Raw genomic sequence first — 16,403 nt, forward strand, 5'->3', positions numbered from 1 at the left:
ACCGGCCTCCGCTGTGGTTTCAACCTTCACCTGGATCTCACGTGGACCGCAGGAAAAAAACACACCGAGCAGGAAGGAGTCTCGTTTTCCGGGCTTGGGTCAGCTGACCGGGAGTCAGCCAGTGAGAAGTCGCTGGCTGTTGTAAATAAACTGCTTCTTTCCAGAGCTGCTGAACAGCAGCGGCCGGTGCGGGACTGTGAGCAGCGGGCAGACATGTCGGTGGAGACAGCAGCCAGCGGTAAGTCAGCGCAGACTTGAAACGCAAACATAGCGTCAGGTCGGGTTTGATCAGCGTGAAAACGCTATTAGTAAAACTGAGCACAGCTGTCTTTTTCCTCACCTGTAGGCCCAGTGATGCAAAAACAAAGGCACCTGGTGCGTTCAGGTACACGCAGTTCAGCTCGCAATATATAAACTCTGTATAACACTCCTGTAAGGTGCACAGTTGAGCACCAGTTCAGCTAAATTAACGATTTATTTTAATATTTCTTATTAGGATTACATGCCTGTTAGTTTTGGTTAGATAATGGCGTTATAATAATAATATAGGTCAACATAATTTGCACGTAAATTATAGATATTCAGGCTCACCAGCAGCCGCTAATAAAAACAGATATATTTAAGTCATTCTCCAATTATTACAATAGCCATTAAGCCAAACCTTAATAGCCATTTGACGTCTCTAGCTTGATTTATGACATAAAAAGACAGCTGGGCACAGATAAACAGAGTGCCGAGCAGAATTCAAGTTACTAAGTCAACATCAACATCCAGACTATAAATTAAAGAATATAAGATAAGTACTTGTTAAATTTGCAGCTTGATTTTCCCAGTAATGTTACGGACCAGCTCTAACATTCCTGTTCCCGATTGGCTTGTTACTCAGTTCTTCCACGTGTTTTCAATCGTTCTCATAAACTGATTATTGTTTAATTTTTTTTTAAGAAAGGTTCTCAAACCTCTAACATTTTCTGTTTTTTGTACGACCTTGTGAAAATTAATAGGTTGTTTTGCACTGCTGGACAAAAACTGTGATTTAAAAAAAAAAGTATGTGAATGATTGCTGTGAAAATAATTATTAGTTGGATGGATGTTTGTGCTTTTTCTTTTACACCTTTACTGCAAAAAGAGAGGGGCCGAGTGGATGTAGGGCAGCCTGATCCCCAAGAATTTCACTAAAAACGTCCACACTCTAATAATAGGATTGTATTTAATCCTCCTGTGGTACAAATTTGCACATGCACTCAGATGATTACTCTACAATGGAAATATACAAAGAAGTTTGAGACAAAAATGTAAAAGTTTTTTGAGAAATGACAACATTTCAAAGAGAAACTTAATGTCTTAAATGTAATCACAAAAATATAATTAAAAAAATAAATCTCCTGTTATCAAAGACTCCTATTTTGAAGGACAGCTGGAGTTAGGCCACTTTAATTTTCCAATAAACTTTATTGCTTTGTAATTAGTTATTTTGAGATGGTACACCTCCTTACGATTTTTTGCTTTCAGAATCATAGTTTGATTTTTTTATTTTAAAATGCGCTTTACTGGCAATTCCTGATAGATGATAGTGCCTTACAATAAGCTCCTTGAGGTATCTGTTGTTGTGATTTGGCACTATGTAAATAAAACTGAATTGAAACCGAATTAGATATTTGCTGTAGCATCTACATGTTTTAATTCTTGTATGTAATTTTGTGTTTGCAGGTGCGAGGGAAGCTGGGGGAAGCAGAGGAAGCAGCGGCCGACAGGTAAGAACAGGTCGTCCGTGCAGCCAAACACCTTGCTGTTATCATCATTCAACTGAAAAGATTCACAAACGGACAAGACAGCAACACAATACAGCGAGTCATCGACAACGCAGGCACAGCCCTCGATCTGTTATACATTACATGAGGTTTTTTCCTCTTAGCTGTCTGATGTGAATTGCTGGATTACTGCTCATCTGTTTTTGGGGAGGAGGTTGTTATGTGTATGTTATGTAATTTTGCCAAACAACTGCAGATACTTTGATGCGTGCAAAGCTTCAAATGAAACCTGTCTCATGTTGCCCTACATATCTCTACATTTCCTTTTTTTTTATGCAGCCCGGGGGGCCGAAGCACACACAGAAGCTGATGTTTGGCAAATCCTTTTAAAAAAAAATCAAATCTGTGAATCTCTCAACTGTCCTGTGGGCTAAATGCAAGTCAAATTTGAGCTTATTCTGTTAGTTTTCTGCATGCACTACTTGTTCCTGCATATTTTTCTAAATCACGTCTTTAAAGGTTGAATTTTCATTTTTATAGCTGCGGTCTGATGTGTCTAATTAGGAATCTTTCCATCTGACTGCTGTTTTTAAACCGTGACTCCACTGAGACTTGCCCTCTTTGCTGTATGTTGTTGACAACAGGCTTGACCTGATAGACAAGTTCCTTTTTTTTTCCTTTTTAAAAAAAAAAAACTATAGAGGCAGTAAATAGACAAAAGCAAATAATGGATTGTGTGTATGATCGTGAGAAAAGGAGTGTTTTGATCAGTGAAGCAGTAGAGACGGGTTTTGTTGTCACGTGGAGCAGAAAAGCAAAATGAGAGTGTAGCTCACAGGGAAATGATAGCTTAGTAACTCAATTTTCAGAAAAAATATATGGGTAATAAATGTAGTAAGCAAAAATGTCCCAATAAATGCACAAGGAAGCATCGGTGTATTTGCATCTTCATGATCATGATTGCATCTCTAAAAACGACCAGCTGAGGCGTGAGACCAGCACGGCATTTGTGTGACATTGTTCTCTCTGTTGTCGTGGCTTGGATGGGGGCAGCTGAGGTGAAAAGCTGGCATTTTAGAGAGTCTAGTGAATGTGACATCAATCCTTGGGCTTATTTCCTGCTGAGTGAACTGATCTGCGTTTCTCAATGCAGATGCATTTTGTTGGAGTCAGCGTGCACATTTTCTGTGTAAACAGCTACATTTAGACCTTTCTAAACAGGTGTCAAATACTGTTATCCTTTTAACTGAGATGCTCTATATGATGATTGAAAATGCACTATAAATGTGGGCTGTAATTACCTAAGTAATAAATGAATAATGCCACACAGTATTTTAAAATACACAGAGAGAGTTTTCAGTCTTACTGTTTCCCCTCCTGCTGCTTTGCATTCTGGGTTATTAACTTCAGGCAGTTCCTGAAAACCCCACACTCAACAGGAACCACTCAGATCCACAGTGTTCTCATCCTCCTGGACAGATAGAGGTTTCAGTAACAGTCTCGCTGTTGTTTTTGAGACATTTCTGTACCATGAGAGGTTTCTGTGGGGAAATGCTAATATAGCGAAACATCATGAGATTGCATTCTCATCGCCGAAGCAACAGAGGGCTTCACACAACGCTGTTTCTTTTTCTGTCTCCCAGGAGGGCCCCGGAGGACTGTGGGACTCTGTGAAGAAAGCCGGGTTTGTCATCGGATCTGGGATCTTATTCTTGGCTGCGTTCGGGAACTCACTGACATGGTATGTCACATCAGCAAAACAACAGTTTGCCCTGACATAAACTGGAGGAGTGGCATTGCCAGGTTGTTACGTTATGCAGAGTAGAAAGAGGCAAGCGCTACAGAACAAGGAGTCGGACCCAACAGATGAGAACTGGATAGGAGGAGTGATGCAGAGCCAGGACTGGATAGACGAGGACAGGACCGTACATGTCAGGCTGGTAAAGGGTGTAAACAGAGCACAGCATTACATGAAATTAAAAATGACATCACCTGAAATTATGTAATATGTACAAGTATTCAGATTGGAGTCTTTGCTGGGCTAGTTGTAGCTGCAGGGTCTCATGTTTGACACATTCTTGGTAGTTAGATTTTTGTTTGGAGGGTTTCATATGGGCTGCCGGAAAGGAGAGAGCATGCAAGTACAAGATGTGTAGACAACTGTGTAACGAATAGTTTCCACAGAGGTTTGTTTAACATGTAATCAGTTTTGTGAATTTAAAACTGAGCTGTAATTCCTTCTTCAGGCACCTTCAGAGATTCTGGGGAGCTTCAGGAGATTTTTGGCAGAACTTGTGGACCAAGTTGTACGTGGCATACGAGGGCCATGATGCTTCTTTGTTCTTCCTGGGTAAGAAATAAAACCCAAGTGCAACATTGCAAATGACTGTGGATGGTTAAAGGTGTTTCATAACATTGTTTATGGTCATCCCAAGTACTGCAGACTGCGTTAAACATGCAAATAACTTAAATGACCTCCTTTTGTATCATATTATTTAGGTGGTTTCATCGATGTATAGATTTTTTTTTCTATATTTTGGACTTATGGTTTTGCACAATAGGTGGTTTCCCTCATTCAGATGTTATCTAGAGTATGTAGGACATAGGATGCGTGCTAGGTAGGGTATGTATTTTCAGTTCAGTGTTTTCAGTCCACATAACATCACACTATAATAATAATGAAAAAAGACCAGCCACTCACTAAATACTATCAAAGCTAAAAACTCAACACACACCATGCATGAATTGATTCCCTGGAGAGTATGTGAGTATCTGAGACAAAATGTCCAATTTTGCTCATAATCTCAACGAATCATTCCAAAAACTTCCAGATCCAGAGGCGGATCGACTCCAAAAGTTAATCACTCCTCAGCATGCTGTAGCAACACCTTCGGTGATATTTTCATGCAAACAAACAAAAACAGCAAGGTGCACAGTGATGATGTCATTGTGGAAGATTTTGCCGTGGATTTAACTTGAAATCTTCTCCTTATGTGTTTGGAGTTGTGCGTAAATGAACGCATAATGAAGGCCGCGATTGAGTTAAAGGTTCTCTAATAGTTATCTTATTTATCTCCATAGGGACCATGCTTGCTCCCACTCTGGCCTTCTGGGGGTCAAATGCTCTCCTGCTATGGGTGGACATCACTGGTACACCCTCCTTCATCACCCGCTACCGTATCCAGTTGGACAAGAACAACCCAGTAAGCTCCAGATTTGTTTTAGATTTTGTTTTATCTGCACTGACACTTGTTTTCTGTCCTGCTATTGGGCATGCTGCTGTAGGCCGCTGCTCTACTTAAAGATCCACACAATGCGTGTGTGTGCAGATGTGGTTGATAACATCTGCAAACGAGGGGGCCCTCAGTGCTCTCCACATGCCCGTCTGACCAAAGTCCTCTAACTGTGTTTGATTAACAGATGTTGTCGGACACCGCGGAGATAAAGAGGGGCATTACTGATAACCAGGGGTTACTGTGAAAAGTGTCCTTGTTAGTGATTGTTTTTCCAGTGCACAAACTGGAAACTCACTTTACCCAAGCCAAAAGACTTCCAGTCTGTTGTTTTCGCCCTATTTTCTCTAATTTTCCCATCAGCAAGTGTGTTATCGCTTCAAAAATCACTCCTCCTCTGATTTGCATGTACTCAGTGGAATTTGCCGCTGTTACAGCTTAAGATAAATTTCCGCGGTCCTTAAATTTGATATCTTTAGTGATGAGGTAATCTGCGAAAAGCTGCTGTCACAGTGTTTCTCTGTGACTCCGAGCAGAAATACTGCGGGTCAGTGATCGAGAATAGCTGTCTGAACTTGGGATCTACTGGTCATAAACAAACCAGGATGTGCTATAATGGAACAAGATTATATATTAGTTAAAAGTGCTTGTGTACTTTAAAAAGCAATATAACTGTCTCATTAAGAATGATAAAATTATATTACTTTATCAAGCAATATAACTGTTTATCTAAATTATCTGATCAATGTGTCAGAGCCCATGTAGTGATCACACATTTGCTTTAGAAACGGCTAAATAACAAGTGCATGTCACTGGTGACTGAGAAGAGCTGTAAATTTGAATGTATAGTCACACCATCTCTAAGTGTAGAAACATTTATTTATGTTAAAATTAGCATTTTGTGGAGCTATTTACACTGGATGTGCCATCTTCAGATGTAACATAGAGATAAAAATCAATGTCATCTACTATAGATAAACAGAGCTAATTCACCTTAATAGTTTTCTTAAGGCACTTTATACTATAATGCAAACACTGTATAGATTATAGGGAACCAATGTTTCCCTTGGCAACAGTGGGGAGAAAAAAAGGCCTTTCTAACAGGAAGAAAGCCACAGTCGTGGAGCTATCTGCTGCAGCTGGTTCAAGTAAAGGGAAGAAGGTGTCAACTAAAAGAACATTGAGAGAGAAAACAAAGAGCATTCGATAAAGAGTCTGCACAGAAACTAAGTCAGCTGTTCGGAGAGTGTGCCGTGTGTGTGTGTGTGTGTGTGTGTGCGTGCGTGCGTGCGTGCGTGTGTGTGTTATGGAAAACACACAGATGTACAAAAGTTCAGTGTAAACTTCAGAGACACACTGTTCTCACACTCTGGAAAGTTCATTATGACATGGCATGAGTTTATAACTGGGTTCCAAAGGTTGGAGGTAAAAGGGTAAATTAGCTGATACGGATATCCATTCAATGACCACTTTATTAGGTACATCTTGCTAGTACTGGGTTGGACCCCAACAGAAAGGCCTTAATTCTTCATGACAACAATTCAACAACGTGCTAGAAGCAGTCCACAGATATTTTGGTCCATGTTGACATGATTGCATCACTCATGCACATCCATGATGAAAATCTCATGTTCAATCACATATCCAAAGCTGTTTTATTGGATTTTTAAGATTATTATTAAGATCTGGTGTGGAGGCCATTTGTGATGTGTGCGTTATCCTGCTGGACGCAGCCGCTGGAAGACTGGTACAGGGTGGCCATAAAGGGATGGGCATGGTTGGCAACAATACTTATCTTGCTGAATTGGTACCGAGGCACTCTAAACATGCTGAGAAAATGTCGTCTAGGGCTTTACACCAACACCACCAGCCTGAACCGTTGATATAAGGCGGGATGAATCCATGCTTTCATGCTGTTTACACTGAATTCTGACCCTTCCATCTGCACATTTCTGTAGAAATTCATACCAGGCAGTGCTGCTCAATGGATATTTTCTCTTTTTCACACATTCTCTGGAAACCCTAGAGATGGTCATGTGGGAAAATTCCAGTAGATTGAATATGGCATAAAATGTTTCAAAAGCTGCCAAAGTCACTTCAGTCGCCTTTCTTCCTCTTTCTGAGACTGAACTTCTGCAGATCATCTTAACCATGGATAAATGTCTAAATGCACTGAGGCGCTTTCATATGATTGGCTGATTAGATAACTGCATTAATGTGGTTGGACGGGTGTACCTGCAGCATAAACAGAAACAACAGTATGGAAAAGGATAAGACATGAAATAAGAATATATATCGGAAGCTTGATAGTTTGAATAGTTTTGAGATCGTGTCTAGTTTTGACGCCTCTTTTGACCTCTCCATTTGTCCTCCAGGTGGATCCAGCTAAGCTGCGCCAAGCCTTGAAGTGTGTCCTCTTCAACCACGTGGTAATCTCCGGGGCCATGACGGTGGTCGTTTACTACCTGATGAGCTGGAGAGGAAACCCCTGCGGCCCCGAGCTGCCCACCTTTCACTGGGCCCTGATGGAGCTGGCCGCCTTCTCCATCTTGGAGGAGATTCTCTTCTACTATTCACACAGGTAAAGAACATTTATTTTTTACTTTAAACACCCATGACACATCAAAATGAAACATGCAATCAGTGGATCGTTGGCAGTAGATGACATTTCTTCCTCATTTCAGAGATGGAGGTGATTGTGATGTTAACAGTACGCTGATCTCTGCGTTTCTTTCACGTGCATGCAGCATGCAGTCACTCTCTTTTATAGCTATATATGTTTTAATTCACCATAACAGGACATGGACATTAGGTGCGATCTGTATAAACATTGCTTGTAGACTAACCCTACATAAAGCAATGCAACCTGCAACAATGTCTATCAGCGTTAATCAAATTTTTCTTATGTAAGCTCAGAGCCTTTGCCAGCGCATAGCACAAACCTTGACGCAGGATAGGGTGCGGTCGTTTGATGTGTTCAATTTGTTTCTTTTAATTTCCTCAGGCTGTTCCACCAACCCAGCCTCTACAAGCATTACCACAAACAGCACCACGAGTGGACCGCTCCCATCGGTGTCGTCTCCATCTACGCTCATCCTCTGGAGCACGTGGTGAGCCTTCCTCTTTCTCCTACTTGTCATTTTTCTCTGACACGCGCTCTAGACTTGAGCATCAGGCTGCAGACAATGTGAGAATAGACAGAAATTACAGTCTAAAATTCTCTGCTGTGAGAGAACAGGGAATATACGTGTTCAACAAAAAGAAATGAACTCTTTCCCCTGTGAGCGTCAAAGCAGCTGGAACTATCTCACGTAAATCAAACAGATTTTTATTTCTACCTTAGGAATGTGGTCAGACCTGATCCTGAAAGAACTCCCTGCACTCTTAGCATGTGACTTTAGCACAGTTAGAGCTGAGCGGATTAGTCCTTGAAGTATCCCTGCTGGCTCAGTGATTGCCACTGTAGTTGATGTTAGTGTTGAACAGCAAAAATGGATCAAACGTGCAGATACGGATCACACGTGTACATTTGCTGTAAATCATTGAGACTATTTCATCTTTAAATATGCAAAAGAAGAATAAATGAAAGAAAGAAAAATTGATAATTCACACCTCCAAGTCTCGCAGCACTTTACTTCTGCAAAGGGTAAGTGTGTTTCTGTTAAACGTGCTGGATTCTTCTCTGCTGTTAGATCTCCAACTTGTTGCCGGTGGTAAGCGGGCCAGTGCTCCTGGGCTCCCACCTGTCCACCACCTCCCTGTGGTACTGCGTAGCTCTGGTCAGCACCACCATCTCCCACTGCGGATACCACCTTCCCTTCCTGCCTTCTCCTGAGTTCCATGACTTCCACCACCTCAGGTGAGTTTACCTGTCCTGTCTTAGGCTACATTCACACTGCAGGTCTTAATGCTCAATTCTGATTTTTTGATCAAATCCGATTTTTTTTTTTTTTTTGTCTGCTTGTTCACACTACAAGTAAAATGTGACTGCAAACACGCTCTAGTGTGAACCCTCAAAGCGGCCCGCATGCGCAAAAGAAGACGTCACACACAACGCGTTCTGTTTAGACCCAGACCAAACAGTATTGTTTGACTGATGGACCTTAATATAAAGACTTGTTTCGGACTTTACGTTTCCAATTTTGCTTTAAGTTATTTTGTTATTTACATATGGCCTAATAATTATCCTTATTGCTGTTTTAGAGAGGAGCGGTGCTTCAAAGCATAGTTGCAGATTCCTGTCAGAATCTGCAGATTATACAGTACAAATAAAATGTTCACAACAGTTTCACTAACATCTACACGGGATGGCCAGGAAGTGTTCACGATGTCTTCTCTTGTGCTTCTCCGGCACTGATAATTGGCGTCTGTCTTGTGTCAGTGACGTAAAAGATGGATTTAATGCGACGTGACCATTCAAACAGCAGTCGCTTTCTAAAACCTCAGATATATATCGGATTCAGTACCACATACGAAAGTGACCCAGGTCGGATTTGAAAATATTGTATTTGTGCTGTTCAAACTGTCATACCATGATCGGATACGGGTCGCATAGGGTCAGAAAAGTCGGATTTGATGCGCTTTCGCCTGCAGTGTGAACGTAGCCTAACAGAGGTCCTGTTCTGTTGTTTTGAAGGTGATATCTTAGAAATGCTGCTAAGTAGTTTCTTTAACTGGTGCAAATGTTCAGTTGGACTCGAACATGATCTCACACAAAAGTCTACTGGAATAAAATAATGATGACTTTGCAAATCTAAAAGGTCAAAGTTCACAGCAACTCGACCGAATGGGAAGGCGGTGATTCTGGTTTTGCAGCTGTTGAATGCTGGTACAGTTATCTTGTTTACCACACGCTGCTTTGATAAGCATCTTTTGAACTTTTGAAGACCCGTGAAGGCACACAGAAACTTCATGTGTGCAAAAACTCGGGTGAAGCTACTCCAAAACTTTTACAGCGAAGAGATGAAGCCGATAAATGTATAACTTTGAAAACGCAATGTTATGTACTGCACTTTGTACACAGTGTTACTCATACAGGAGAAAGTAATTATCTACAGTCTGGGGAGTCTTTCAATGTGGCTTAATATGACATAAGCAAGACACCAGATTAACTCAAAAATATAGTATCTTTGTGTTTATGCTTATATGACTGTGTGGCTCTGAAATGGTTTTTAATAGTTAGTGGGACAGCACAGTAGGAATAATCCATTATCGTTGGATAATTAAATCAATGAAAATGTCCCAACAAGAGGAAGATGAGTAACACTGAGTTGGGGAAGATGCCAAATTACAGGAAAAAGCACAAGAGCAGCGGTCCCCAACCTTTTTTGCGCCACGGACCGGTTTATGCCCGACAATATTTTCACGGACCGGCCATTAAGGTGTCGCGGATAAATACAACAAAATAAAACTAGTACCGGTACCGAAAAAAAGAAGATTTATTCATAACACACGTGAAAAGACCCAGGAAAACCGAGTTAACGATAAAAACGATAACAAAATAACGCTGAAAACCGATAAAAACCCTGAAAACAATACATTTCACACCCGAGCCTCAACTCTCGCGGCCCGGTACCAAACGACTCACGGACCGGTACCGGTCCGAGGCCCGGGGGTTGGGGACCGCTGCACAAGAGTATTCGTTGTGGCATGCACTCTATAGCTGTAATATTGTAAGCGGAGATGATATAATAATACAGAGAATTCCCCAACAATCAGATGAAACCCGGCGACAGTGGGAACTAGAAACTCCGTTTTAACAGGAAGAAAGCTCCTGCAGGACCAGGCGATGACCGGAGGAAGAAATGTTACTGCGTTTCCCCACATTATTTGTAAATTCTATGCAAATGTGAGTTTGCTTCACAAAGTAGAATGTAAAACCTTCAAATTAGTATCAGAGTTTCCACTTTGATACACAACAGCACTCATTGTGCAGTGCAGTGAGGATGAGAAACTGAAGTCCACTATTATTTCACTTTTTGTAGATTTCCTATAGTTGAGTTGTTTAAAACTTAAATCTGAATTGAAATTATTATTATTATTGTTATTATTATTATTATTGGGGCAATTGTTTCTAATTCTGCTTGGTGGATAACTAACAGTTGCCCTCACTTGTCTCGGTTTCCAGGTTCAATCAGTGTTTTGGTGTTTTCGGCATCTTGGACAGGCTCCACGGCACAGACAGCAAGTTCCGTCAGAGCAAGCAGTACGAGCGCCACACCCTGCTCACCAGCTTCACCCCGCTGAATGAGAGCATCCCTGACACACAAAAGAAGGGCCAGTGAGGACCTGCGACGGTCAAATCTTATGCAGGGATATGTAATTCCCAATCAATCTTAAAAACTTTAATTTTTTTTTTATTTCAATCTTCAGTCAAGTTTGACTGTCAATGTTTGCCCAGACTCTGTGGTCACTCACCTCACGTTTATGTGCTAGTGTGTGGTCATTGCACTTTAACATACAGATGTGATTTTACTTTTATAAGCTTAGTTACCTGTTAATTTCTAAAAAAAAAAAGAAAAAAGAAAAAAAAAAGAAGTCAGGATGAAAACAAGCTTTTCCTCTTTGTTGTCTGTTGTCTTGACATTTGCTTCATTTCACATCTTTGAGTTTATTCTGAATTACAGGCATTGGTGACTTAAGCTACAGCACATTTGAAGACTTTCTGTGATTAACGGGGTGAAAACAGGAGTGGACCGCACTCTGCAGTCTCACTGTTTGCTGGCACTCGTTCTGAATACATTTTTACTTGTACCAACTGTTAAACCATTTGAGGAAACCACTACAATTACTTGGTTTGGACAACAAATGCTCCCTCGACGGGTGTAAAAGAGGCGATAAACACCGCGAGAGCATGCAAGACAAAAATTTAAATGTTCCCGTTTAATGTAGTCTTATTGTAGTTTTAAATGCAATTCTTTAACTTTTTGTAAGTTTAGTAAAAGCACTTTCACCCATTCAGACTCTTCTGATGCGTTCACTGACCACTGGGACAGAAGAGTATCTGTATTCTTTGGCAAAAGACAAGAAATTCCTTTGCACTTTGCATATCTGTGGCACTTATACTTTCAAAATATCAATGTCTTTTTGTATTACCGAAAAAGTGATTAATACAAATGTAACAAATGTTCTGATAGAACTGTTTAATATTAAAGTATTAAAAAAAAGCATGTGGTCTTTCTGTGTTTCATAGACAATAGGAATGATCACTTGACACCTGGTGTTTGAGGTTTTTTTGTGCGTTTTGTGTTTTTTTTCTTTATTAAAGGAAAAGCATAATTACTACAAATTACAAATAACACTAATAGCGAATCACGTCAGCCTACAAAGCAGATATTATGAATATTAAATGTTATAATACAAGATCTCATTCAAGTATTTTACATTTTTCCATTTTATATATTTTTTTTGTTCCTTTTTTCCTCGTTTTCATCTTTTTTTTCCTCATGACAAGCCTAGGATACTGTAATGTAATGAACTATTGATGGTTCATATACAGTTATTTCTTATTCATATGGCTTTATGGAATTTTGTCCTCTTATTTTTCCCCCCAGTCTCCAGACATCATAACCAGCCATATTCCTCTGAGCGACATCACATCTTGCTCAGTTTCCTCTCTCATTTTCCGCTCCTCCTTCCATACGTCCATCTTTTATCCTGCACAGCTGGGAACTCTGACCAGCTGAACAGGCAGCGCCCCCTACAGTTCATATGGACAGCAGCAGTTCAATGCTGATAGAGATGGATGAAAACTCCCAAAGCACCTGAATCCCCTCAAATGTCCAGAGACTAGTGATGATCACATTAGAGGGAGGATCATGTGACTGTCCCAGGAAGAACTGCCCCCTCTGGTGGCAGTCCATCATGTCTGCAGCCACATGCCAGCTCACCGATTCAAAGGCTTTGCCGGCTTTGGGAAAATGAGTTTTCAGTTCTGAATTATTTCATAGCTCTTTTTTTTCTCCTCTCCAGTAAACACTTTGATGTTTCAACTGAAACTGATCCAAATCTCCCTGAAGATAAAAGAAAGATTAAAGGGGAGGGTGGGCAAAAAATAAAATAAAAAGCAAGTACAGCTTCACTTTGCATTTTCATACAATTCTAAATTTAAGAGGAAGAAACTGAACAACATAACACTGACAGGACAATGTGACATCCACCTCTGGAGACCCCAAAAAAAAAAACCCCCCAGGCACAGGTGTGATGCCGTTTCAAACTGAAGTTATGACTGGAGCAAACATATTAGCTACAAGCACTCAGGAGGTCAGCAGAAAACACTTCTTCCCACATGTCTATTTGCACATGTGCATTAAGACTATTTTTTATAATTTCTTTATCTAGAATTTGATGAACTTCTGGTTGAGTTCCAACCCAAAAATCAAATCATTTTCTGCAGTTTTTTTTTTGACTTTGCATACATTCTAATCGGAGGAAAACTGAAGGCTGCAGATTGAATAAGAGTAATATTAGAGATGTTTCTCTCATCTTCACTAAAAAGAAAATATCAAATCAACTGATTTCAACATGAAACACTAGAAGCTTACACATTATTTTTTCTTTTAAACATTGAAGACCCGTTGACGGCCTGATGTCAACTTTCCCTTTTGTGATGTGAGCTACGTTCCCATTTCTGAAATCCACAGATGTTTTTAAATCAGCCCGACACAGAGCGCTCCTCCAGCATTACAACGCTACAATCACTGCAAATTGAAATTAAAATGCATTAAAAGATAAATCATGAGACCATTAAAAAAAAAGTTAGAGTACGTACACATGTAAGGCAAATATATATCTGTACTATAGACAATAAAACAAGAGGTGGGGAGCTGTTTTCTTTTCTCTTCATCTCTCAAATTTCACATTTACACGTGGAGGAAGAGTCGCTCTTCTGCTTGATATCATCAGTTCTGGAGCTGGACGAAGATTTGATCATCCTGTATGAAGAGTGACGACTCAACAGGTTGTGAACAAACAATCCAGTCCACGATGAGGCAAGACGTCGAGCGGTGCGTTTTCTACTGAGCGTGCCCACGCTGCTACATCAGTACCTGCCTGTCAGTGTTTTTGCCTGCGGCTTACGTTTGGATCCGTGTGAGAACTGGGAAGCGGTGACGGGCAGCTCGCTGAACGTCAGCGGCTAAACGTCTTAGCATCGTTAGTGTCTCCCCCCAAAGCACCTGCGTCACAGGACGACGGTCCTCGTAACCATCGCCTCTTCAAGTAATACAGATTGTAATGATTTCCAGTCCTGTAGCGTCGCTGATGGTCAACTGATGGATGGATGGACGAACGGATGGATGCAGCTCATCTGACGGGAAGGTGGAGGACGACAGAAAGTCAGGTAGCACCCAAAGGGAGGTCAACCCCAACTCTCCATCGCGTTTAAGTGTTTTATATATTTTTTTGCGAGGGGTGGGGCGCTGACAAACTTTCACCAGGTTGACGTGTTTCAGCACAAAAAGCCACAACTTGCAATCACAGGGATGAATTACAGGACTTGTAACAGACCAAATGACACTTGGAAGACAGATGACAGAGGGGACTGAGGGGGGTGGAAAATAAATTTGGCAGAGAGCACCAACTAGTGGCCTCAGCTGGAAATGGTGGTGAGATATATGGGTGACTGATGCTGTACAATCGACAATAAGGTGGCGGGCACAACTTAGAAGCAGTAAAACCATTAAAATAAGGCAACTTTCAATGATCTTGTCCATAGCAAGGGGTTGATGCAAGTCTCTCTCTTTTTTTTCTTTTTTCTTTTTTTTTTTTTTTTAAATCATTTGCTTCCTTAAATATTTTCCCCTTAATGTGCAGCCATAAGGTAAATTAATTTTTTCATATATTAGCCCTTTGAAAACTCTCAGGGCGCTGCGGATGAAAAAGTTAGTAGCTCGGTTCTAACCACTTTGGTCCGACTGGATGTCAAAGAGCAGTACGGCCTCCAGCGGGCCGTTACCAGGGCTTGTTTTTGTGGGTTTTTTTTAGATGCTCAGTCTTGTTCAAACTATTTCCACATCTCAAATTCCACTTCGTGCTGAAGAAATAGTCATCATTAATCTGAGATCTGGATGAGGGATCAAAGATCTTTCAGCCAGCAGGACAGTGACGATCAAAGAGGGTCCCAGAGACAGGGGGGGAGGGGCCAAAAACAAGGAGGGGAAAAAAAAAAAAAAAAAAAAATATCCAGGATGTTAAACCTAAACCATCCGGCGAAGGTCTGCACAAGTGTTTTGCCAACCCATTCATTGCTTGCCTCATTAAGACAAAAAGTTCAGAAACCTTAGCAGTGATCAATAAACCGAGGCATATTATTTATTGTCTCTCTTATTTATCAAACCTTTCATAGACAAAAAAAAAAAAAAATCACATGCTTGAAATGAAGAGCTGGATGCCCCTCCCCCTCCTGTGGCGCAGAGAGAACCGGCGACTTGCAGACGTGGTTAATTTAGTCTGTGCGGGCCAGTGTGTTTGTGGAGTTACTTCAGTGTTTTGGCATTTGATGCGGGATCAGCGGTGGGAGCCGGGGCTTTGTGGCTGGTAGGTTTGGCATCATCCTTGGTTGTGGGAACCTGGGTGGTGGTGGCGTGGGTGGGGCCTGAGCTGGCCTGACTGTGGGGACGGCTGGAGGGCTGAGAGGGGTGCCGGCGGCGACCATCCCCACTGGACGAGTGTCTTCGGCGACTTCCTTCCTCCATAGGCGGCTAGAAGGAGAAATAATTGCATTAGATAACACGCCTAAGACGCCAACACACTGTGCTTTTTAAAAAAAAAAAAAAAAAAAACCCAAAAACCTTTCGGCTCTTATTAATATGAACAGGAAAACTTGAAGCACGTAAACTCCTGATAAAACCAATGAAACCTAGTGAATCAACACCAATGACAGTAACCGTTTTCCATGGTACGCTCAGTCAGTGAGATCATGATAACAGTATAAGGAAACATCATGCAAACAGCTTCTGCTGCTCAGGCTCAACTCCATTTTCACATTTCACTTGCATCCATTTGGTCCGACTTTGTTTTCCTCCCTGTCAGTAGACGCATTGTGAGACCACCATCCTAAATCGAGTCCAAATTTTGTTTGTTTGCAAGACACCCAACTTTGAACCTCTGTCCACAGTGTGACATAGGACCACACATCTTTCATGCTCATCTTCTTTCACCTGCCAGAAGTCACACATCTTCCTGAGGTTAGTTTGTGAACCAATTTTAGGCTCATCGTAGCATTTAAATATCATCAGGTTATATCCTTTATTATCACAGAGAGCTTAAATCCGATATGACACCTCAAATCTTTTCAGAATAATTTCTTATGAACTTTTGTTTCTCATTTAATCTTTCTTATCAAAGAACTGATCATCGATACTGGAAGTAAGATCTCTCTCTTCAGCCCTATTACACACCTTATAGCCTGCTTATCCCT

At 41.1% G+C, this 16,403-nt stretch overlaps 3 protein-coding genes across 7 annotated transcripts in view; 1 reads left to right on the forward strand and 2 right to left on the reverse strand.

Moving 5' to 3' along the window:
- Nucleotides 1–97, reverse strand: part of LOC116319030 (core histone macro-H2A.1) — a 36,764-nt gene extending 36,667 nt beyond the window's left edge. Inside the window, exon 1 of the mRNA XM_031738248.2 lies at nt 3–97. The gene's annotated coding sequence lies outside the window, so the exon portion shown is untranslated. The remainder of the gene's footprint in view (nt 1–2) is intronic.
- Nucleotides 98–106: 9 nt separating this feature from the next.
- faxdc2 (fatty acid hydroxylase domain containing 2) lies at nt 107–12,151 on the forward strand. Its single transcript, XM_031738258.2, has 9 exons — nt 107–238; nt 1,711–1,754; nt 3,395–3,492; nt 3,998–4,101; nt 4,833–4,954; nt 7,360–7,565; nt 7,989–8,094; nt 8,677–8,843; nt 11,112–12,151. Exons 1-9 carry the CDS (start codon nt 214–216, stop codon nt 11,266–11,268), a joined length of 1,029 nt encoding a protein of 342 aa, XP_031594118.2. The 5' UTR covers nt 107–213; the 3' UTR covers nt 11,269–12,151.
- Nucleotides 12,152–13,389: 1,238 nt separating this feature from the next.
- Nucleotides 13,390–16,403, reverse strand: part of larp1 (La ribonucleoprotein 1, translational regulator) — a 47,902-nt gene continuing 44,888 nt past the window's right edge. For all 5 annotated transcript variants that reach the window (XM_039618282.1, XM_031738227.2, XM_039618281.1 and 2 more), the window contains one exon: nt 13,390–15,684. In XM_039618282.1, coding sequence (XP_039474216.1) covers nt 15,460–15,684 — 225 coding nt within the window. In that variant the 3' untranslated portion in view covers nt 13,390–15,459. The remainder of the gene's footprint in view (nt 15,685–16,403) is intronic.

The sequence above is a fragment of the Oreochromis aureus genome, linkage group 10 (assembly GCF_013358895.1).
Source record: "Oreochromis aureus strain Israel breed Guangdong linkage group 10, ZZ_aureus, whole genome shotgun sequence".
Taxonomy (NCBI): Eukaryota; Metazoa; Chordata; class Actinopteri; order Cichliformes; family Cichlidae; genus Oreochromis; species Oreochromis aureus.

What these genes read in the sequence shown, in the direction of transcription:
- faxdc2 (XM_031738258.2), top strand. Translation starts at nt 214, where the DNA reads ATGTCGGTGGAGACAGCAGCCAGCG. An exon ending in TTCGGGAACTCACTGACATG is followed by an intron (nt 3,493 to 3,997) that starts GTATGTCACATC and finishes TTCCTTCTTCAG; the next exon opens with GCACCTTCAGAGATTCTGGG. An exon ending in TGCTTCTTTGTTCTTCCTGG is followed by an intron (nt 4,102 to 4,832) that starts GTAAGAAATAAA and finishes TTATCTCCATAG; the next exon opens with GGACCATGCTTGCTCCCACT.